At 39.7% G+C, this 24,402-nt stretch overlaps 3 protein-coding genes across 8 annotated transcripts; 2 read left to right on the top strand and 1 right to left on the bottom strand.

The window, feature by feature from the left end:
• The first annotated feature begins 25 nt into the window (after positions 1–25).
• Positions 26–10,994, top strand: tnnt2e (troponin T2e, cardiac). 5 transcript variants are annotated; one of them, XM_029461757.1, is made up of 15 exons: positions 26–465; positions 3,508–3,558; positions 3,662–3,669; positions 3,763–3,786; positions 5,078–5,113; positions 6,037–6,051; positions 6,607–6,628; positions 6,725–6,788; positions 7,072–7,188; positions 7,288–7,365; positions 7,767–7,880; positions 8,065–8,174; positions 8,356–8,446; positions 9,143–9,183; positions 10,558–10,994. In XM_029461757.1, the coding sequence occupies exons 2-15, from the start codon at positions 3,524–3,526 to the stop codon at positions 10,592–10,594; spliced, it is 792 nt and encodes a 263-aa protein (XP_029317617.1). In that variant the 5' UTR covers positions 26–465; positions 3,508–3,523; the 3' UTR covers positions 10,595–10,994. The 5 variants fall into 5 exon arrangements, with proteins under 5 accessions (XP_029317617.1, XP_029317620.1, XP_029317621.1 ...); XM_029461760.1 differs by lacking the exon at positions 3,763–3,786 and adding an exon at positions 4,302–4,304 and having other exon boundaries at positions 28–465; XM_029461759.1 differs by lacking the exon at positions 26–465 and adding an exon at positions 1,310–1,416.
• Positions 10,769–22,857, bottom strand: LOC115028200 (dynamin-1-like protein). Of its 2 annotated transcripts, XM_029461749.1 has the most exons (19): positions 22,506–22,857; positions 21,885–22,026; positions 21,285–21,331; positions 21,135–21,206; positions 19,620–19,706; positions 19,089–19,251; positions 18,880–19,000; positions 18,355–18,486; positions 17,889–18,095; positions 17,580–17,700; positions 17,229–17,384; positions 17,055–17,144; positions 16,859–16,951; positions 16,278–16,331; positions 15,888–15,968; positions 14,682–14,807; positions 14,474–14,583; positions 11,785–11,944; positions 10,769–11,694 (listed from the first exon to the last, which is right to left on the bottom strand). In XM_029461749.1, exons 1-19 carry the CDS (start codon positions 22,605–22,607, stop codon positions 11,638–11,640), a joined length of 2,121 nt encoding a protein of 706 aa, XP_029317609.1. In that variant the 5' UTR covers positions 22,608–22,857; the 3' UTR covers positions 10,769–11,637. The 2 variants fall into 2 exon arrangements, with proteins under 2 accessions (XP_029317609.1, XP_029317610.1); XM_029461750.1 differs by lacking the exon at positions 15,888–15,968.
• Positions 22,834–24,316, top strand: stmp1 (short transmembrane mitochondrial protein 1). Its single transcript, XM_029461764.1, has 3 exons — positions 22,834–22,993; positions 23,305–23,358; positions 23,712–24,316. Exons 1-3 carry the CDS (start codon positions 22,979–22,981, stop codon positions 23,781–23,783), a joined length of 141 nt encoding a protein of 46 aa, XP_029317624.1. The 5' UTR covers positions 22,834–22,978; the 3' UTR covers positions 23,784–24,316.
• Positions 24,317–24,402: the final 86 nt, after the last annotated feature.

Genomic DNA, 24,402 nt, shown 5'->3' with positions numbered 1-24,402 from the left:
TGACTACTTTAGAAATGAAAACAATTCTGGATTAAGGTTGATGTGATTTATCATAATTCGATAGTGTCTTATTGAATAGTTTTAAAATGGTGTTTTTAATGCCACTTGCCTGGAGAGTCCTACACGTGGACGGTACAAATTTGATGCCACGTGTGACTGATTGCCTGTTGCCCTGCTGCAACCTGATTGGCTGTTACCACTGTTGTCAGCAGTTAGCATTTCCTGAAGATAGTAACTGCGGTTATCTTCTACAGCACAAATGTAAAAGTCTGGCCTTTGAAGAAAAACTTGAGATTAAACAACTCGGCTGTTTTATAAACCAAACCTCTGGTAAAATTATGTATATTTAACGGGCAGTTGTTCTTCAGTAAAACATGGCGAACTGCTAACAGAGAAGACCGTTTATTTTGTTGCTTCCGGTGTTCAGAGGGACGGTAGCTTCACGGAATTGAGCATTAAATTGAGGTTTGTGGGATTATTGCATGTCAAACTGTGGGAAATGTGAACTGGCGTATTAACAATCTGTCTAATTGTGGAATTGTGTACTTTTCTGAGCCAGCTAACTTTAAGAAGATAATTGATGTATTCAGTTATGTTTTTATTGTACTAATACCTTTTACTAACCGAATGTTATTTTGTCAATAAACCCCAGGGCCATATAATGTTACTGGCAATTGACATTAAATAACTAAAATAAAAGTAATTAGTCATTTTTGAGCAAATATTTATTTCACAGGTTCTGTGAGAGGATTTGCTGCTTTTCTCTGTATTCTATGACGGTAAATTAAATATATTTCGGTTTTGGACCTGTTAGTTGGACAAAACATTGCCATGACTGGGAAGATGGTCAATTTCTGCTAATTTCTCATATTTTAGAAACTAAAATACGAATCTCTTCATAATTAACAGATACTATATTATTTATATTAATATCAAGCACAGGTTTAAAAGGACTCGTGTCCATTTGCTGCCTTCACGGGCTGTCAGAAAGATTGTAATAATGAGTGTGTTGCATGCTTTTTCTACTGTACTCTGATTTAAGCACAAAGCAGCTCTGTGCTTTGTCGATTCTCAAAAGAAACGATAAAGAAAAACAAATACTTGATAAGATTTCTTTTTAAATTACCAGCCAAATAAAGTTGTATTTCCGATGTCTGGCCTTGGGTGTAGCAGATTACGAGGAGCCCTTGAAGGCAGCATTCCTCTCCAGGTGTAACTCATCTTCTACCTCCAACAATAGAACTGACAATCCTAACCAGTCATAGAAGAGATATGTGGTCACATGATGGACAGGGCTGTATTAAGGGTGCTTTGTGTTTGACGAAGTCGATGATTGAACTTGTCTCTGTCTGGATGTGAAAGAATCACACCTGAATTTGCTGCTAATCCCATCTCTTCCTCAGGGACACACAGGAGGTAAGATCTGAGCATGACCTCTGGGTGCATGACAGCAAAAAGGTCAATAAACATGTTTCATTGTGTTTGAATTGTCATTGAGATACGGTTCATAATTTGCCATTTTTAATGAAACGGAGATCTCTTTTTGACAAAAACTGAATGGAATTAAGCGAAAACATAAACCTCCTCAGCATGATCTAACAACTACAAAGTTGTGAATGCAGAAAATTGTCTCAGCCGTTGCATTAGTAGACTGCTAAAGATTTTATGATGGCTTTTTTTAAATGTGTTCTGATCTGAGCAGTGCATATGCTGGTGAAGAAGGTGCTAAGCTTGCCCCTGCCGTGTTGGTAGCATGCTTTGGGCTTTGATTTAATGCTGCCTAATGCTGAAACCAGCGCCCGCAACATTCCTGCCGCTGTGTTATTTCACAGTTCCAGACAGACGGGGACTGACCGCATGCATTAAAGCAAATACACGTTTAATACCCCAGACATGACAACCCTCATACACTGAATTCTTTCTGGGTTTCCAGTCAGTGCTTTTCTTCAACCAGAAGCATTCTTCGGTTTCTCTTCACATTTCTCTTTCCTCATCCTTTTTGAAATCAACTGCTCAATCTGAAGACACAAGTAACCACACAGGGACTCAAACCACCACATTGTTTTATATGTTATTATATATGTAACAGAATTTAAACAGAAGCGTGACTTTTGCACAGTTACCATATACAATGAAGGTGTAAATATGGCATGCAGAGATTGAATGTGCAGCTGGCCCGACTTGGAAAGAAATAACGGGACCGTAGCCAGGCAGGAGGAGGAGGAGGGTGGGCGGAACTGGGGATGTTTCCTCGACGCAACATCAACCATTCAACATGTATATCAAATAATCAAAAACGATCTGGAATACACTTGTTTTTATTATGAGGCATATTTTTAAGAAGCGCCTGAGACTCATTGTGAAAAACGTTCGCCAACCAGCAGCTGACCAAACCGCAATGACAAAAATAGCCCGTCAGAATGGGGGTCCCAGCTCATTGATTTACTGTGAGTATGGTGAGGTGAGCCAAACCCATTGTCTGGAGCGCCACACCTGTTCAAAAGCACACTTTATTATTCTTAAAAATAGACCCTCGCTCTCCCCCACTGTTCAGCATACTGACACCGTTTTTATGATCTGGTGATTCATAAACCCATGGAAAAAATGTGTTCATGGGGTTGTGACTTTAAAGATTTATTGAATCCATCCCTGTAACCTTGACACCAGCGTTATGTTTGCAGTAAACTGATCTTCAAATGTAAAATTGGTAGAAGGCCTTTTAGGTAGACGTGTGTTTCAAACTTCATGAATCGTAGAATAGTTTTTCTTTTTAAAAGCTGTTACGCGTGAATATCAGACGCACTTGTTATGATTGACATTTCTTGCAGCGTATCAGTTCAGAGCCTTTAGAGCACCTGGAACATTGTTTACGAGTGTACATATCCGAGCCAATACGATATGTGTAGCTTCAGATGCGTGTGTTGGTCCCTGAAGGAGTCCATTCCTGGTCGTTTCAGCGTTTCTGTTCAGACTCCAGTCGGCTGCCTTGATCATTGCCAAGAGGAAATGGCTGAGGATTAAGCCTGGAGCTGTTCAAAGCCCTGCGCCTCTGCTTTCAGTGCCCATGGTTGAATCATTTCAAATTCTACAATTGCTCCAATCTCTCAACATGTAGCCGAGGTTTTTTCTTTTTTTCCTGGTAGGTTTTGGGTTTAGTTGACCAAAAGCATTGAAAGGAGAAGAAAAGGAAAGCGATACAAACCATCTGTCTGAGGGAAGGAAATCTCAAGGGCTTGTAAAAACATTGCAGTCGATAAGACAAAGAGGAAAATATCAAGACAAACAACAATAGAAATCACAGCAAGGAAAACATAAAGAAATTAACAAACAAGTATAACCAGCTCTAATTATATTGAGCCCAAGAGAGGTGTGTGTGTGTGTGTTTGTGAGTCAGTTGGACAGCTGCTTTAAAACTCTTATCTCAAAACAAGGGACTTCATTAAAAGTGCTGAATTCAAGTGGTGGTTCTTGATGTTTTGATGCATTGTCTACTTTCCTCTTATGCAGGTAATTGGAATTCAAGATGTCCGAAGAAGAAGAAGTAGTCGAGGAGATGGTGTAAGTTACCTTTTTTTTTTTATTGCATTTTAGTAGCGTCTCTAGTGTTTTTAAGTTAAATCAACAGATATGAGCTGATTTGGGCATTTCTTTTATTTTTCAGGGAGGAAGGTAAGTAAGGCTTTGAGAGCGTTCACTGTGTTTTTGAAAGTCACTTTCAAGCTTCTGTAGCGAGACGTAGCTGACCTTATTATGTCTGCTCAGAGGAAGAAGCCCAGCAAGAGCAAGGTAAAAGCTTGTGTTTGTGTGTGTGTGTGTGTGTGTGTGTGTGTGTGTGTGTGTGTGTGTGTGTTTGTTTGTGTAGTAACTCTTCATTTGTCAACACTGTTCTGTGAGCTTCATGTGTAACTGTATCTTTTAATCTGAATTATCTCCATCTCATTTTTACCAATGTTTGATTCATGTCTATATAATTATGATCTCACAGAAGTTGCACAAAAGTCCAAATGTAACTCATTTTGTATTATAAATGTATATGATATACATATATTGCATTTCATATATATATTTTAATGCATGCCATAATTTGATCAAAGAAGCATTGTGAGATTTCTGTGAAATCAGAGCGAGTATTTTACTTTTTACTCAACTAAATGTATTTGACAGCTGTAGTTTCTAACAATGCATTGTTAAAGGAAGGTTGATACCGCTCACCTTTAAGTACGGAGCTACAGCTAATTGACGGTTAGCTTAAGTTGGCACAACTACTGGAAGCAACAGGAAACATCTGGTGTGGTTGTCAGAAGGTAACATCCTCCTACTGTCCCTCTGAAGTTGATTTATTAACAAATTATGTGTTTAATTCGTACAAAATGAAGTTTAAAAGCGACATGTTGGGTTTTAGCTAACTTTGTTATCCGTTTCCTCTTGTTTTCTGTCATTGTGCTAATCTAACCAGCTGCTAGCTTTAGCTTCATATTTACCACACAAGCATGAAAGTGTGATCAATGTGATGTCAATGTTATCTAACTTGACACGAAAGTATACTTCCCTCAAAGTATTCCTTTAAAGAGGACGGGGTAACATTAGTTTGTGTCTACAAGCTTCCCCTCTAAACTTATCATAGTGTTATTAAATAACATTTTCCATTTCGCACAAAAAGAAAAGATTAATGTCCAAAAAACGAATATAAATGTGTGTAGCAGAACTGTGATGAGAATACTTGGTCCACCACTGATTAGCGTTGAATTAAAGTGTTTTTAAATGCTACAAAGTGAACACAAGCGATGATTACATTGTTCCTGTTGACATCTGAGCTGTTACAGCTCAGGGTGTGATCTCACATCATTTTAGATTAATCAGACAGCAGCATTGGTTTCAGTCCCAGGAGACGATATCACAGTGCTCAGTTTGACTTAATCTCAGCCTCTAGCTGGTCCCATTGATCCACTAATCCATATTGTGTTCACTCGGTCATGGATGCACTGGAAGAAGGTTTGTATGACTTCTTTTTGTCCGTAAACATTTATATTGTAGTGTCTCTTTGTCGTCCAACAATAACATAATTCTTCTTGTATAGTTGTTGAAGTTGAAGAAGCTGCACCTGAAGTAGAAGGTAATTGTCCTCTTTAAATATTAGTATGCACATTGTAATTCCATCTGTGTTTTTGCTGCTCTTAACAATATTTATATAGAAAAAGGCTAAGCTGGAAATGTGTCACTTGATATTATAATAGTTGTTAGTGTAGTACTGCTCATAGCATATTTTGTGCCATCATAAATATTCCATACATACCCATTTTATATAGATAATACACACTCGTATGCTTTCCATCTGCACATTGTAGCAGTAATTAAACTCTTTTTTCACCTCCTGTACTTCTGCACATCCATTTACCTGATTCAATATTAGCTTTTGTTTATGTTCAGCTCACTGCTCAGTTAGTATTTCATGAATTCAATGTCAAATAAATTTGTGAAAATCTTGACATCTACTCAGACACAATTACTGATAAAACAGTAAAACTGAGCGCTGATTATTGTCACAATTGTAGATTTCATGTCTTTATTGACACTTTAAACATCTGAAACATTTGATTTGATTATTTTGTTTAACGGTAAAACATCTCATTATTATTTTTATCACAACTTATATACTGCACGTCTCATTTTATTTAGAGTTATTGTATATAATGTGCACTGTAAACTAAGCCTTATATTTCCTTATTTCACACCTCCTTATCCTACAGTAGAAGGTAATTCCTTTTCCTAATATAATATATAATATCCGTCTTTCAATGGCTTAAGTGTTTACTGGTCCAGCTCCAACAAATATATTGTATACACGGGTGTGAAGCGGCATTTTGTTTTGAAATATGGCACATACTTAGATTCTTTAACTTCAGTATGTTTTGTCTGAATCGTTCTCCTAGGAAATATAAACTTGTCACAGTCATGAACATTTACTGATGAGCTATTCTCCATTTCTTTCCTTTATGATCCCTGCCTCTGATCAACCATCACTTTCCCTTTACACAGAGCCTGCAGAAGAAGGTGAAGCATAGTGTCTGTTACATGCACGGCGTGACTGAATAACTCCATCTCTGTGGTTTGTGCATCCCACCATGTTTTACAGTCGTTTAGTTGGAGCAAGAAGACATTAGTGCTGAGATATTTGTGGGAAAAGTCGATCTTTTGAATTCCCTGCTACGAATGAATTTATATGTGGTGTAATATTTTTCCCTCATGCCTTTTTAAAAAAAATATTTATTCTGATAATGCACTTTTACAGAAGATATGGCTCCATTGTCTGAACGTAAACAAAGCTTTCATGGCTTGAAACCCCTAGAGTACTTAAACTTTAGACTTTCTATTTCTCCTTCTGAATGGCAAGACAGTTTTTTATTTCAAAATACATAAAGTAAAAACAAAAGTACATTTATTTGTATTCTGCCAGCTGATGCACTAACATGTCTGTATGTCCTTAGCTGGAGAGTCTCCTTGTTTGATCATTGCTGTAGTTTAGCATGAATGTACAAAAGTATGAAAAAGATGTATGGATAAAATAAAAATGTTTTGTGATAATCATTTTTATTTTTATTATACCAGATGAGTCCAAACCCAAACCAAAGTAAGTCTTTTGTTTTGTGAATTGTAATCTGTTTACATTCAGACGAGTGATTAACAGGTCGTTTAAAGTTCTTCTCATTCTGACATGTTATTTTAGGGCCTTTGCTCCACCTATAGCTGCGCCGAAGATACCAGAGGGAGGAGACAAAGTCGACTTTGATGTAAGTGATCGATTCCGTTTTAAGCGACATCAAAATATAGACACACGTTCTTGTCTGCGGTGGTGTCTGCAAGTGTGTCTGCGTGCATGAATGTTTGAGTTTTTCTAGAATCTAGAGATTTGGTCCTTTTTTATTTTAAAATCTGGACTCTGTAATATAAGGACCAAATGTCTTCTATATATTTTAGGGTCCATACTTTGTTTAGGGCTTTTCCTCATTGGAAATGCAGTCACTGAAGGTCCTCATAGGTATGCCAATACAAACTTTGTGTGTGTGTATGCAGGACATCCACAGGAAGCGTCAGGAGAAGGATCTGACCGAGCTGCAGTCTCTGATCGAGGCCCACTTCATTCAGAGGAAGAATGACGAGGCGGAGCTCGTCACTCTCGTTAACAGGATCGTAAGTCTTCCAGGAAAGCGTGCCAGATCCCTGGAGTGATGCACCGCCCAGCAAACAATTACATTGTGTGTGTGTGTGTATGTGGCCATGGATGAGCAGGAGAAGCGTCGTACCGAGAGGGCTGAACAGCAGAGGGTCCGTGCTGAGCAGGAGAAGGAGAGGCAGATTCGTGTTGCTGTGAGTCCGCTCTAACTGTCATCACATTTAATTTCAGGACATGACCTCGTGATAAATAAAGTGCCCAAATAACTATCTGTAATTTCACCTTGCTTCTTAATACAATTAGGATGTCGGGCATGTTTGTGTATCCTGCAGGGGAATCTTCTCTGACTGATATAAAGTGCTAAACAACAGAAGGCCAATAATCTTTCCTCGAGCTTTACCCTCTTTCCCTTTTCTGCTTTGACGTATATTAAGACTGAGCCGTGGTGCTTCACAGCACTGATATCTTATTACACCTTGTGCAGATTTAATTTCAGCTTTTAGCTATATCTGTATGATGCATCAGATTTCAAGTGTGTGTGTGTGTGTGTGTGTGTGTGTGTGTGTGTGTGTGTGTGTGTGTGTGTGTGTCACAGGAAGAAAAGGAGAGGAAGGAGCTGGAAGAGTTTCGTAAGAAGCACGATGACGATGCCAAGAAGAAGAAAGCTCTGACAAACATGACTCATCAATATGGTGGCGTCCAACAGAGGGTCAGTCATCAGACACAAAACTGTTCCTCAGAAATAATAACATGTAAATAACCATCGCTGAGATGAAGACTGTTACATGATCATAAATACAGTTTGTACTTAAATTAGGAGGATCACAGATTGAGACGTTGTTTTGATATTTTGAACACATCCACTTCAATCAATTCGATCAATTCTCCCGCAGGATGGAAAGAAGGGAGCGAAGAAGCAGACGGAGAGAGAGAAGAAAAAGAAGATCCTGGCAGATAGAAGAAAGCCTCTCAACATTGACCATCTCAACGAGGACAAAGTGAAGTAAGGATGCTTTGTTTTTACTAGCAGTCATTGTTCACAGTTCTGTGGACAGGCCCAGGTTTACGGTCCGATGCAGGTGGTTTGTTTGTGAATAAACTACTTCCCATTGTTATCTGAGTTTTACAGTTTTTATATGGCCTTTTAGTTGTCTGTTACTGACAGACTGTTTTTTGTGCTAAAGGGAGAAGGCCACTGAGCTGTGGCAGTGTCTGATGGCGCTGGAGGCTGAGAAGTTTGACCTCAGCGAGAAACTGAAGAAACAGAAATATGATGTAAGTACTTTGCCTCATATTCATGTGCCGGAAGAATGTACCAACTTTTATACAAACAGTGTCAGTGTAAAGGGAAATCTGGTTAGGAAATTAAAACAATGTTTTTAAAGGATTAATTTTATTACATGTGAAGATCAATACAACTCATGTCTGTACGGATAGCTCAGCAAAGACTGGAAACGGGGAAACGGCTAGCTTAGCTCTGTCCAACTAAATATAATAACATGTATAACTTGTGAGTGCTGGTTGGCAGATTGTCACCTTTTTATATGGAGCTATGCTCACTGTTGTCTTTTTGCTCAGCTGCTGGCATCAGCTACATATTTACCGCACATGAGTGGTATAAATCTCCTTTTATCAATTCTTTAACTCTTTGCCTGAATATTATTTTTAAGGTCTTTGCTTATAAATAGTGATTTTAGGTTGTAATTATGTTTTTAGAAAACATGGCTACAATATATTTAATATATATCTGGTTTATTACTATGTACTAATACTATGTTCATCTCGAGCGTGGGATGAATGCTAATGTCAAACATTGCAAATTGATAGTACACAACCCTGAAAAAGCCACAGAATACGAAAGCTGTGTGTGTGTGTGTGTGTGTGTGTGTGTGTGTGTGTGTGTGTGTGTGTGTGAAAATGCAAGGCTGTCTTGGGGGCGTCTTTCTAAAATGAATGTGGCTTGACTTGCAGATCAATGTATTCCAGACCCGAATCAATGAGCAGCAGAAGTTGTGAGTAACCGTTAATAAGGAGTGTGATCCTCTTGGTTTTTGTGTAGTTTTGCTGTCTGTGTGTTGAAGGGCCACAAACCGAGCCTCGGACATTGGAGTAGGAACTAAGCTAAGTGACTGAGTCACACAGAAGGTGAAACTAGAAGTCCCAATAGAAAGATATTCTATGACTACAGTGAACATTTAAGTAGAACTGACTCTGTCAGGAAGACTGAGGTGAGTCCCTGTCTGCAGATGAAATCTTTTGGGCGTCAGGTGAACATATCTGAGCTCTTCTTTAGGACCACAACCTCTTGGCTCAGCTGGTGTCCGCTGTTGCTCCTGTGCTTAGCCAGTCCTCCATGTAAGAAGGCATAGTATAACATGTCTAAAGAATCTTAGTGAAGGTGTGCATGGTGGTTGTCTAGTGGTTAGGCTTCCAAATAGAGCACTGTAAGAGTTCAATACCAGGTTCTGCCACCATTGACAAATAATAATGATGCAGCATGTCGAAAGTCATAGAATAATAAAAAGGTCATAAGCGTGTCGAGAAAGTCATAGTATACTATATTGAAATAAAAGATTGTGGTATAGCACGATGTGGTGGTGGTCCAGTGGTTAGGCTTCCAAACAGAGCACCGTAAGAAGATTGAGTTCAATACCAGGTTCTCAAAATAAATGAAAAAAGATCAGAATATAGCATGTCGAAATACACATATAAAAAACAAGCTACAAAATGAATACCTCTGACGTTGACAGTTTAAGACACCGGACACCCTGCATTTCAGTCGGGCCCGGAAAAGAGCACCTCCGTTGTAAGGCGTGTGTCACACAAAGCAGTAAGAGAATATTAAATAGAGTAACAAACCAATACTCAGTTACAATGTTGAAATGTGAACCAACCCTTGAGCCTCAAATGTATGCATCTTCTGACAGAAAACTAGATGTTAGAGTTGAATCGGCTGGTAAATGTTTACATTCTGCTTTTCAAGTCAAATATGTTGTTAGGTTAAACTGGATGTATCAGATGTTGTGGGTGAAGGTACAAAAAGAGACAAAGCTGCCGAGGGACATAATCATTTACCAGCTGTGTGTAAATCGGGTGCTTTGCCCTTTCTAATAACATGATGCTTTGGCGTTTGTCCTCTCCACGTCACTCTTCCAGTGAAAAGGGCGAGTATATTTAGGGGTCTATTAGCAAAAATTATAATATTCATAACTGTTTTACCTGAAACTAAGAATCATGTTCTTCATATCTACATAGGGAGTGGGTCCAAGTTTTTACACTCTCAGAGAGGACAAGGACTTTGCGTTTTTACGTTCCCTGAAGGCCACCGTAGTTCTCCAACACACTTGTAAAACTGTGATTAAAATCTGATTTGTTTGATCCCACAGTGCCAAAGGAAGAGGCAAGGGCAAGGCCCGGAGATGATAGACGCAAACACCAGCAGTTCTCCAAGGAAGCGTCTGAGAATAAGCAGCAGTATTCACTTTGACATTAATGTATGCTTAAACAATAAAAATGTTTGTGTGCTTAAGTTTCAAACTAGTAGATATTTTTCTCTGAGCAGTCATCACCGTTTAATAAAAAGCAAATGAATCCAAATCATTCAAGTGGCAATAAAATACCTCTGTTTATTCTTGTACACAAAGTACCACACAGTGCACCATCAATTTCACAAGTAGGCAGCGATATGTAAACATAATTAAAGGACTTACCGCAGCAAGCTGTTACAGTGCTTGACATTATCCACTTTTAAATAACACATTAATAAATAAATGATTCTGATTGCAATATAGTGTCAGGATGATGGACTGTCTATACATTAGTGTGACAAGTGCAAAAAATAAAGTGATGTATGTACACAGGCAGGAAGACTAACATTTGCTGCCAGTAAAACTTCAGTGAACTGATCGCTGCTGTTTTGTTACATTAGGACTTCTGAGGGTCCATGTTTCTGACACATGACAGCTAATGGAACCGTTACAGATCAGATGAATATTGTTTTGGATTTTTTAAATATAACCTCGAGCCCAAGTTTAACATTAGCACAATGCTTTGTGGAGCTGCCAAAATGGCATCAAAACTTTAATTTCCACTTCACACAAAAGTCCATTTCCATAGTGGTTAGCCACAGTCTGTCAAAAATTAAGTACTTTGCCTTTGGCAGCACTCTCGATTCCTCCAGGAGCTATGGGTGACAACTGCAGTTTCTAAAACGTTCTCTTGAACATTAGCTAACAGATGCAGGGCATTTGCATACTCTAGACAACACCAAGCATTTTAAATAAACTTTAACTTACATTTCTTTCAGGTAGCTTGTGAGCCAATGATACCTACTTTGAGCAGGGATCAGAACAGTGCATTTTCATGGTTGCAAATCCAAACTTCATGTTCAGACATGATGAGTGCATGGAGCGTCGGCCCTTTAGGCATGATGAGGAGATAACATGTCAGCTCCCTTTGTTGATTCTTCACCACAGATGTGTTTCCCTGATCTCAGCGATAACCTGGCTGGCTTTTTGCAACGCCTGTGGACAAGACAAAATAAAAAAATGAAGGAAGCTCAATTCATCAAGGAGAACTAGACACTACTAGGGGGGGGGGGGGGGGTCTGTTACCTGTAGCATGTCAGCGGCCTCCTTGCGCCGCTGGGCCATGTCCTCCGATTCAGTCAGCAGGTCGTTGAGGAGGCCAGACTTATACAGCTGGCCAACAAGCTCGCTCTGGAGGCTGTCCTTCACATGGTTGACCAGGAAGTGCATCACTGCCTTCGGCACACTGTGAGAAAGAGCGGGAACAGATCGAACAGATGGTTGAGAACGAGGAGGCAAGATAGCCGGGTGATTGTTTTGTCCCACAGATGGAGGGGCTCGAGTTTGACCCAGCAGGTGGCTGTGATTGTGGAAGTGCGAGCTATGAGTTAAATACGATAAATGGCACAAAACAAAACTCCAACATGGCAAAAAACAATCTATGTGGTATGATGGAAAAGAGGATACAATTAAGTAAAATTACATAAAAACAATTGTAACAGAATTTATTTGTATTACCGCAGGTAGTAGGCTACAGCTTTACAGCCATGGTTAGTAATTATAAAGAGTAAATGTGGTTTACAAGCTCCAACCCTAGTGTGAAAACATTTTCATGATGAAAGGAAGACATTCAGGTCGCTGAAAAAATGCGACATTAACCAGCTAACTCTCTAACTGTGCTCTACAGCATGTGGGAACCAAACTCCCGCTAACCATCACATAGAGATGTTTAAAGAAGTTGTCAACTGCAATGTCTAATTTATAATAAATAAATGTGGGTTTAAATATTATTATACATCTGATGTATCCTACACGGCCTCAAGTATCCCAAGATTCATTGCGGGCCCAGAGAAAAATGTCGCCCCTCGACCCAGCAGTAGCGGCAAATGGATATACTTTTAAATGTAAGTATTGGGTTTCAACTCGCTCGAATAGCTAACGATATAAATGTTATAAAATCAAAGGACCTCAAAACATAACATTTTCGCTAAAATGATGGTTAAGTTACGGGACGTTAGTGCCGATGCTAGTTAAGCTAGCTGCTCAGCAGCTGTTAGGAGCGGCTGCTTGGCTGCCGGCATCCGACCTAAGTTAGCCTTTTAAAGTAGAACTTTTAAGACCTTAACTTTCAAACCTAAGAATTTTAAATGTTGATTTATATTTTACTTAGATTGTGGCGACTGTATAGATAATGTATACTTCATATTACCTGCTTGGTTTTTTGAATATCACTTAAAAAGTCCAGTGCAATCGTTCGGATTGATTATACATATTTTATTATTTATAATATGTGTACTTATTTTGCAACTTAATCTCTTGTTTAGTGGTGTATAGATAAACCTGCTCTAACATTTTGTTTTGTTTTAAGAAGAAGGAGAGGAGGCAGACGAGAGGAGAGCAGGAGAGACTACTCTGCTGGAGAAACTTGTTGACAAATGAAATGTAAATTAATTGAAATAAATAATATATATAATGATGAATTTATTGTGCATTTAATTTACATGAACTATAAAGGAAAAGTAATGAAAACTTAATTGATTTCAAGGTTCAAGAAGGATTTATTTTGTACATATGATTGATTAATTTAGAAAAGGGATTATTTAATTCATAAAACTACCTCAATGAATGGAAATTAATGATCGAACAAAGAAAATGATTGAATGATTATTATAAACAAAAGTATTATAAAACAATATAACATTTACAGTATACAGATAAAGTTTGCTGATGGACTTGGATGGGCTGCTACAATAAAGCCCCTGGTGTCTCCTGATGCATCATGTGGGGGGGTCTCCAGAGTGTGTATGAGATGCCCCTCCACCGTCTAAAATACATTATCGCCGGTGATAAAGCACATCTTCAATAATGATTGAATATAAAAAAATAAAAGGATTATCTCTGGGAAAATGTTAAAGTAAGCAGTCAACTGCGACTCTTGATAACTTCAGAGAGTTGCTAGGGAGCGGCAAAATGTAGGGACATGAACAACTGGTGACGTACCAGGAAGTCCCCGGTAGACCGGACCGTCTCATTTCGTAGACTGCTCGGTTCAGCCTTCGCGGTCTACGGAAATCCTGGACTCCAAAGACCGCGAAGGCTACGTCCTGCGCAGGCTGCAGCCCATGAATTGAGACACAGCCATGGTTTCAAGGCCATCAATCACTTGACCACATGTGCTGCATTCATTCATTCATTCATTCATTCATTCATTCATTCATTCATTCCGTTTAAACCCGGTATTTCTGCACAGTTGCGGACAAGATTAGGCTACACTAACATTATTAGTGTTTTAGTATTTGTGGAATTAGATTCCAGTGGTGGCTGCATTTCTAATAACTCCAGAGCTTTGTAAAGTTAAAACATTTACATTTATTGAAGAAATTATAAAATGTAGTCATTTCAAATAACCAACAAAATATTCTGCTTCAATTCATCTGTGTCATTTAACCTTTCAAAAACTAAATAATTTCCACTTCTGTCAAAACACTGACAAGTTATATTTATTAAAGAAACTTGATTTATTATAATATATATATATATATATATATATATATATAATTATTTTATAAAAAAGGTGATGACCTCTTAAAATACGACGACAGATTCGAAGCTTGATTCCAAAACCTCCGTAGAAGCTTCGAATGTAAAGAATGACATTCGCTACTAGTTAGTCAATCAATTGCTGGTTTTGGTCTTTTCATGGGATTTGTTGAAAATTCAAAAAACATAAATAAATCCCCAGACTTCTCCTTTGAAGAGGAGCTAGCCGACCTACCTGTCCTGTATATTCTTGCGAACGATGAGGAAGTAAGACTTGATGAGGCGCTCGATGACCTCACAGTCCCGCTGCTCACGTGATGACAGCTTCCTGGCCACCGGCACAGGCTGGAGGGAAAATGGAGACGATGTTTTTAATCAATGGTTCACTGCAAAATACCTTCATCTTCATCGTGGGGCATGTTGACGGGCTTGTGTTTAGTTACCACATCGAGCAGGTTGACAACTCCTTTAAGTGGGCTTCCAGGTCCGGAGCCGGTGGCTTCCTCTTCTTTCTTCAGCATCCCCCTCCAGTTCCCTGTGCTGTCCTGCTCACCCTGGGGCCCTGCAGCCTGAGGAGCCACAACACAAGAAATATGAAGATAAACAGTCATCACACCACCATCTCTTGTCTTTAGGGTTCACAGGGAAAGGATGGTTAGGGTATGTAGCATAATAACCATGACTGGTTCATATGCAATAGTGCAAACACAAGCCAAACAGGCAACAAGAAGAAAGCTAAATACTCAAAATCGAGCATAGTACAGCCACTGAGATAATTAAATGTACTTCACAATGCTGCTTTGCGCTTAATGCTAACATCAGCATGCTTACATTCCAACAATGACAACTTTAAAAAAGGCTGGTGTAAAGCAGGTACAAGGTTAATCCTGTTAATAGTTTTAGTTAAGCGTGTAAAGCTAACGTCTGCCAATAAGCATTAAACACAAAGTACAGCTGAGGTTTCGGCCATAAACCAAAGAACAGGACAAATTAAAAGTTTCACCTGAAAATGGCAGTAGAGGAAAAGTTAAGGCGTTTCAAAGTTATTACAATTCATCCAGTCGGTTCTGTCCTACTTGGACCATGAATGTAAAAACATTTCATGGATATTGATGAATTCCTATAAACTAAAGTACAAACTAGAATTACTGCAACCAGTCAACTTTACATCCATGTATATCCAAAATATCATCACTTCATCATTACCAGCAGCAGCGCTGGTATTAGTTTCAACTTCTCTGTCTGTCCGTGTGTCATCATGGCAAAATGTGAAGCAGGAACTACCACAGAGGAAAATTTGAGTACTTTGCCAGGTGTTTATATTTCGGTATGTCAATCTGTCTGTGGACGGATTTTGTTACAGCGCCGATGCATAAAAAAAGGGAGAACAAGGTGTTAAGAGGTTATAAGAGGAGAGGAGAGGAAGGCATTTTCTGGACAGGTGGGCCAACTTTGGGGACACAGACTCTGCAGGAAACACAACGGTTGTTAGTGCACACAGGCTGAGGGAGAGTAAAACAAGAGCATGGCATCAGCAGACAAAGATCACAGTGCATGCCAGCAGCCCATGCTAATCCATCCATCCATCCATCCATCCATCCATCCATCCATGCCCCACCACAGAGCCAGCGAGCTGCGTACATGCCCACCTTGGCACCGTCCATGTCGGCTGCAGACGCAGAAGGCTCGCCAGAAACCCCAGTTGGGCCAGCCGGGCCTTTGCCAACAGACTAGCAGGAATATGAGAAAAGGAATGGAGAGAGAAAAAAAAAAAAAGCACTGAGAAGAAGAAATGGAAAAGGAGGTTGGCAGTCGAAAGTCATCTGAGGGGAGGAGAGGAGACTTTCTCAGAGGAGATGTGGGATAAAATTCCTCGATGGAAACTATCCGAGGCATTCTGTGCACAGATCCTCTTCCTGTAGTGCTATGAGTAATTAACACAGCACAAATCCCATTTATGCTCGGGGCGCTGCAGACTGCAAATAATAGAAGACACGAGTTATTGTTATTATATCTTAAAATAAGGTTGTTTCCTTTACCTTGTCCCTGGGCACTGAAGAGGGCAGCTCTCTCATCCGGTTTCTCCTTTGCTCCTACAAATACACATGTTGGTACAAATGATGGTTTTGTTTCACTGTAAAGTTATCCTACTTTTACTAAACTTATTTGAGTTTAGTGGTTTCAATTCCATCTTTTTTAAAGTTTTATTCAAGAGTCAAAAATGAGAAAAAAATCAAATTCAATTGGTCCATTTCTGATCTCTGATCTAAAAACTCAAGTCAATAAGGGAACTTACATTTTCTAACTCAATTAGTGAACCACAAAAGAAATACTAAAAATCAGGTTTTCAAAATGGTAAAACTTGAAATGATGTACATTTTATTCTATAATTAGTTGTAAAATGTTCTCAATATGGTATTCGGTCGCTTTTTAGATTCAAAATAAATTCAGTTTGCTTCCATACATTCCGATTAAATGGCATTTAATACCTTTTATATACCTAAAAATATTGACATGTAATCTCAGGCTTACAAATCAGCAATGCCACCGCGTCCATCTTTGTTTAGCAGAAAAATACATGCATGTTGAGTGTTAAGAGAATTGCGTTATGATTACAGACCTCTATGTTGTTATTCATGACCCCACAGGCGTCTGCAAAGTCTGGATGTTTGGTGTTGATGTAGGCCAGCTCTATTGCAACCAAGTTATGCACCTGTGACAAGAAGAGAGGACAACTTCAGCTTCTCGTTCTGCAACCTGAAAGAAAATGACAGCAGACGATGCACAAATACAAACAGAGATGAATGTGATGGTACCATCTCGTTGGTGACCGGCAGCCTCTTCCTCAGGAGGGAGGTGACTACTTCCACAATGGCCTCGTGCAGCTTAGGGAATCTCTGCAGCTCCTGCAGCACAACATATTATGAATATGAATATGCGTGTGTGAGGGAAAGATCAACACCCGTGAAGATGTGAGCAGAGCTGATTACCTGTGTGCTGTAGTTGCTGCAGTGCTGGATGATCCTCTGCATCTCCTCGTGGACCAGCTCCACGCAGCGCAGACTGGGCTCCTCCAGGCGTTTCACCTGCTTCTTCACCAACAGCTCAAAGGAAATCTCAGGCACAAACAAGGCTGGACGCGGGCCCTGACGCGGGGGGGAGGAGCGAGATGCAGGTTAGCAATTATTACACAGAGCGATATGTGTAAAGTGAGCAACAGAGATCCTAAAAGAAAATGTGCTTCTGTTGCTTTACGATAACTCACTGAACTAAGCGACGACAGGAGAAACTTCAGCGCCTCTAATGGTGTCACATTTATGGGATAATGCAGCAGCACTCACTGTGGCGTTCCTTATGGCTGTTAGGATGTCGATGGTGCTGAGTCCTCCCAGAGGATCCACCGACTCCAATGTTCTGCCAAAAGTCTCGTGGAATATGTAACAAATTCTGGCTCCGCCGCACCTGAAAAATAGCAGCGGGGGGTTTTAGCTGTGATGTGAACCCCATGCCTACTCTCCTGTCAGCTCTGCTGTGCGTGCCTCAACTTACAAGTTGTATCATATTAAATGATGAAGCCAATGCAGTTGTTTTGCCCATTTTTACTGCGCTGGATCAACAGCGCCACCCTGTGGTCGAGGAGAGGTACTCACAGTTCTGCCGTCTCGATGTATTTGGCCGTGCCCTCTATGGTGTTGCAGTACTCGGTGGCAAATTTTGTGATGAGCTGGAGCAAGGTGGCACTTTGGTCTTCCACAGGTTCGCCGTAGCTGCTGAGCAGGGACTGGTACTGGGCTGCCAGGACGTTGATCCGTGTCTTCAGCTCAGGGAGGCATTCTCGGATGTGATGCATCAGTAACCTAACATCATGGAAGGGAAAGGGCAGAGGGTTCAGCTGTTATACTGAGATTATATTCTGATCTGAGATTTGTCAAACTAAACATCTATTGTCTAAATGAAAGACAATTTCTGTGATGGCTGTTATTTAAAAACAGGGCTGCTTTTGTGCTTATGTGTCCTAGTAAAATGTCACTTTCATACCTACTGTATATATATCTTTGTCTTATTCTTTGTACAAACATGCTCAGTTCGTCATGGGAATATTTATATCACGTTTACCTGTTCAGGGTTCTGGCCAGGTATTTGGTTCCGTTCCTGTTGGCAAGAGACGGATATTTCTTCTGCAGGAAAGCGTGTTCGTCCCGAATGGCATCGGACACAGACTTTTTATTGTTGATGTCCAGCTGGCTCCTAAATGTTTGAACACAATAACACACTAACGTTTACTCCTGGGCAATAAAGGGTATTAAAAATAAATGGGACGTATGGAAGACAATCTTACATCCATCAATATATCACATCTAATGTTGCCTAATGTACTGAATATCATATCTGTGTTGTACTTAGAATAGTTATTGATGTTCATTAAACTGAGCTGAATTATAATGTTCAGTTTTTATTATTATAAAAACATCCCATAATGAATTCCTTTATCACTGTCATCACACACAATAGAAACTGATGTACCAGCATTAAATATGTATTACAGTACGCTCTATGGAGCCTCTCATCATTACACACACATCTCTATAAGTGAGGGATTATTTCATAGTTTATTAAGTACAGTAAATATAGTTTCCAGACCTGTTGACGACTCCAATGAGACCCAGTTTAACAGGAATGACTCTGCCCATCAGCACGTCCATGGCATCAGTGCCGGCGTCCATCAGGTCCAGCTTGGTCACCACAGCCAGTGTCCTCCTGCCTGATGAGTCACGTTCATTCACAAAAGGTCAACATCACAAAGATATTATTAGTAACATGGACGACATCTTCCTTTCAGTTGTTCTTACCGTCGGGGTCGACCTCCCGGGCCACCTTGAGGGCCTCCGAGGTGGCCATGTCTGTGTTCGCCGCGGAGACGGCCAGGATGATACAGTTAGGGTTGGAGATGTGCTTCACGATTAGATCTTTTATCTGAACCTCAATGTCATTAGGCTGATCACCCACGGGCACCTGGAGGGGTCAATACAAATAAAAAGAAATGAGACGGTAAATCTCAACTTGATTCATTAAAAGACGACAGCGGGGGGATTTCACCAATTAACACGTTTAACCAGAGAAGCCAGAATCAAAACCTCGATGCACTTGGGGTTTGACAGCACGTGGTGTAGAAGCATCAAGAACACATTAATAATTCCCTGCGGCCTCGAAATATCAGATAAACTAAATCATCGAGCAGACAGGGAGATTAACAGCAGTTAACAGGCATATCTGGTAAATCTTGGTTCTTAGGTGTTTTAGTGTTGTAAAACAAATTTCCCCAGGGGCATGAGACTGATCAAAGCCTCGTCTTGGGGAGTAGGAAGTGCAGCATGCGTTACCTTAGTGATTCCAGGCAGATCCACCAGCGTGAGGTTGACAACGTGAGGAGAAAATATCTTCAGATGAATGGGATCATCGCTGATCCCCTGCAGAGGGACAAGAAAAGAACAGACGTGTACTGTTAACTGTACTGTTAACAGCTCACTTTTTGTGTGTGGATGGATGTGATCGTAGTTGTTTTCCTACTGGCTTTCAGTTCAGATTATAATTCTGGCTGTTCTGAAGGTATTTTCAGAATCCTCAAAGACTCTTCTAAACATCAAGATGAAAAATATTTCCCATCAGCTCCATCTTTGTTTTGATTAGGAGTTGCATCTTGAGAAATGTGTAAAAAAAACAACCATTTTTATTCAGAGAAAATGATTCTTAGCTCTGTGAGTCTCATGTAACGCCAACACAGAAGAGCCTGGCTATGAGAGGAGGCAGTGTTGTAACTTCCAGGTAGCTAGCACAGTGGGAGAATCAGCTGCTAACGTTAGCTTGCTATTTGAGGAAGCTATCCGAGAGTATTTGTTCTCGGTATTCTACTACGCTACTCTCTACAATAAGCAGCTCAAACTATATAGTTTTATTTTTGAATGACTTGCTGGAATAGTGTAAACTTAGTCTATATTATCCTTGACATTGATGAGGTCACACACAGGGCGTTCCCGATGGGAGACACTCACTCAGAGAACCGTGGTAATGCAGATAACCCAAAGTGTTACAAAGCCACACGAGAGCAGATCTTTCCTTTCAGCTTTCTAGAAGCATCTCCAAACCCTTTGGGCCCAGTAGCCCGAAGATACATGCCAAAAAAACGTTGGGAGTGATTTCCCACTGTGGTCTCACATTTGATAAACATACTGTAAAAGCTCTGCTGTGAACAGTTTCCTCAGCTCAGGGCCTTAACTCACAGTCTCAGATTTGTGGGGGAAGGGGGGGGGTTGTATGCTTTCATCTCGTTGCGTCTGGATTTTTTAAATTCTCTGTACATATTATATCTTAGTCACTAATCCTTGGTACGCCTGCAGCTAGCCCAGAATGAGCACCTAGTATTATATCTGGCAAACGAAGGAATACATTTCTCACTTACCAACCTGCCATTACTTGCTGCCACAGTAGTTAGTAATGAATTGCTCTTAAAGTTTTTTTGTTTATTTATATATATATATATATATATATATATATATATATATATATATATATATATATATATATATATATATATATATATATATATGTCGCTATAAATATGTTTTTATTAGGCTATTGGACCAACCTGCTCCATTACTCATTTTCAATTCTATTGTTTAAAACACAGTTACTGGTATTCTGTGGTTTGAAAATGTCCAGGACTTAGCTTAACATCTCTTACTGAGTTTTATAAGCAAACTGAAATAACTACGTTTTATGAGGACAATATGTGTCATAGGTTTGTTTTCCATCAACAGCACTGACTGTGTTTGAGACCCAAACATTTTAAAGTTCTTCATCTAACAGTATAGGTGTAAATCCCTCCATCCAAGTCTCACCTTATTATTCCCAGATATTCGCGCCGTTTCATTTTCAATTTCTTGCCGGATTTCTTCAAAATCTGTGTAGATCTGCAAGAGGAAAAAAAGAAAGAACATAAGCAAGGGTCAAGAGTATACATTTAATATTTTGTATCATAATATTCATACCTGATTTTTTGTGTGCAGAAACTTGCCCCACTCTTCACCTTCTCTGCCTGCGACACATAATAAAACAGTATGGGTTACAGTTCTCAAAAGAGAGGTGTTAGCTATTACAATATCAAAAACAACGACTCAGCCTAAGCAAGCACGAATAACACAAGGAATGAACACCTGATGACACTTACAAGCGTGGGGAATAAAGCAGCTGGAATTACAAGTGTGGCTTTAAGGAGAAGGAAGAAGCAGAACTAATAGGCAAATCCAGGTTATTGTGAATACACCTGTAAAATACACCTTTGTGAAGACACAGTGCTTTTTCAATCCCTGGCATCTGCAAATGATTAGACAGTGACAGAGGAAGAACTTTAAAACTGCAAATTATATTACTTTTTTCATACTGAACACAACAAAACAACAATGCACCTGTTCCCTACAGGTGTGCTTATTAGGTGAACACATTGAAACTATTGTGATTTATTCTTAGATGCAAGAATCCAGACACAACATACAAGTGATTGAAGCTAAATCCAAAGACAACAGTGGACTACTTAGTGGGGTCCTTGGTCTGAAACACTGCTGAAATTAGAGGGGTTTTGGGGGGTTTACCTCCGTCCTCATTTTTCCTTGCATCTCCAGGATCTACATGGACCAGTTGGAGGATGAGAGGTCGCCTAGTGACGACGCCAGTCCCACGAGGCAGCAGGTCTCTACCCACCAGGCTCTCCAACACTGAGCTCTTACCACTGCTCTGGAGACACAAAACACAGATAAACACGAGTTAGATGAGGGAAGAACCAAGGACTACATTTACTTTCTGATTTACACACCAGCATAGCCTTGATATATAACCATGCTGGATCAGGGCTACAGCCAACATAACTAATTGCACCTGTCTTCTCAAGCAATAACCTGGTTTTGGCTAACAAGGGTTGTGTGTGGATGAGGCTCTTAAAATAGCACTCATTGAAGATGATCAAAATAGATTTCCCTGCCAGTGCAGACTTTGCTAATTAGATGTCCAGCTCTATACAGACAGTTTTAAGCAGAGTTGCGTGCGTCTACAAAGTCCTCTATGTAGCCTCAGTTCATTAACGTATCTGAATATTTAATATTGTTCTACATACTGCGATATTTCTTGTAATTACGTTATCTTTAACTCTGCATGCATTACGGTAAAGCACGGTTGTCTTGCTAGCGTGACAAATGCACACAGGCAGAGCATTTTACCTGAGTCCCCACTACTGCTATCTGCGGCAGCTGTATGATATCCGCTCCCACGGTGTTAAATACATCTTGCAGCTTGTTTATTACGGGGATAAGAGCCTCCATGCTCGCGCTTTATAAATAAAATGAATAAAACCTAGCTAGTTTCGTGATGGAGCCAAAGTCATTCAATGTCCCACCGACACCACCATTGCAAACACCCACGGCACGGACGATAGATTGTGTGTGTTTTTGGGAATTGTCGTTTTCCAATGGGCAGGAGCCACAGATTAGACTGGGGAAAAAACTACAGCACTTGTGCTCTGCAAAATATCGCGATAGTCTATTTACTCGCGCATGCGTATATGAGTTGTTGATGACGGGCTAGCTTCGTTAGCCAGGTAGATTGGTTGACGTCGTCCGTGTAATTTATAACTGATTACCAGCTTTTGAGTCAGTACGTTTGTCTGCTGTTGCCAATCCTTCATTATTCCAACATGCTACAGTTCCTGGTGAGTTTATTAGACATTATCATGCATGACATCAACCCTTACAAGGGTGTTAAGAGATGCGAAACTTACGGAGCTAACTTGTTAGCATAACTTGCTGTCAAAACTCTCGACGGTTTTAATAAAACAAATTCTCTACTTTACGTTTGTGAATAAAGCTGAAAACGAGGCGTCAACCAACCAAGCTAGCAGTTGGGTTAAACATGTCGCCTCATAAAAGTCACTTAAGTGGATGTTAAAATGAAACTTTAAGAGAAGCTACTTTATCAGTAAGTAATTTTGGCCTCAAATTACATTTGTCTTTCATCTTCCAGGCTGGCTTTACCTTGGGAAATGTTGTTGGGATGTACCTGGCTCAAAACTATGACGTAAGTTACCGTATTTATAAACGATCCGAATTTGAATTCAAAGAGTTGGTGAAGTTATCTGCTTGTCACCCTGACCTATCTCTACCACGCCCTCCGCCGGACAGCGGACAGGTGCTGCAGCTATTCATTCACCCCAATGACGTACATGCATTGCCATTTAATTTTGTAATGTAAACCTAGTTAAAACGAATTATGTCCTGCAATGAATTCCTACTTTCATGAAGGTTACAATGTTGAGTTTGTTGAAAATGTTAGGTGTTTAATTAACTTAATAATAATATTAAAAGCACATCTCAGTATAATGCAATACTATTTAAAGTTGAATCGACACAGTACTGCTTTTTCCTTTCTAGGTTCCCAATATAGCCAAGAAAATCGACGCCTTTAAGAAAGACGTGGAGGCCAAGAAGAAGCCCCCAGAGTGAGCAAAGCGGGACCATGTCGCAAGCAAGAACAGATGCACTCTGGAGAGATACTATTTATTTTACATGGCTATAATACAATGAGTGTACATTTCATAAAATGATTGATAATGTAAAATATGTAAGAATATTAACAGTGCCTGGAACCACATTTGTTTCTAACCTTAGTTTTATAGGCATGTTCTCATTGTAGCCTATTTTTATAAGATAAATTGTGCAAAGAGTGGATTTAAAGAATATTACAACTGAGTAGTGGGAACACTTTAAGTCCAGTACCATGGTACTGTTGGCTGCCCTTTTCTAGGATGCACTGTGGTGTTTTAACTTGCACATTACATTCATTATCTTCACATTAGGTGTATATAATGTTCTTTAAAGTGAATATTAAGAGCATTCAATTGCTCTCTTCTGTTGTATTCCACAAAGTTTAAAAAAGATTCTTGACAAGCCTCCAGTGTACCCAACAACTGCCAAATGTTGACATTCATGCAAACACAATTCGGCTTACAATAAAGTTGTCGATTGTGAATTTGAAAGTATTTGCCTTGTTAATGAAGTTTTAGTGGCACAATTTTTACTCCTGTATGAACTTTTGGAAGACAAAACATCCATATTTCTGCAT

This window comes from Cottoperca gobio, chromosome 23 (genome assembly GCF_900634415.1).
Source record: "Cottoperca gobio chromosome 23, fCotGob3.1, whole genome shotgun sequence".
Taxonomy (NCBI): Eukaryota; Metazoa; Chordata; class Actinopteri; order Perciformes; family Bovichtidae; genus Cottoperca; species Cottoperca gobio.
This window is presented reverse-complemented; position numbering and strand designations above follow the sequence as displayed.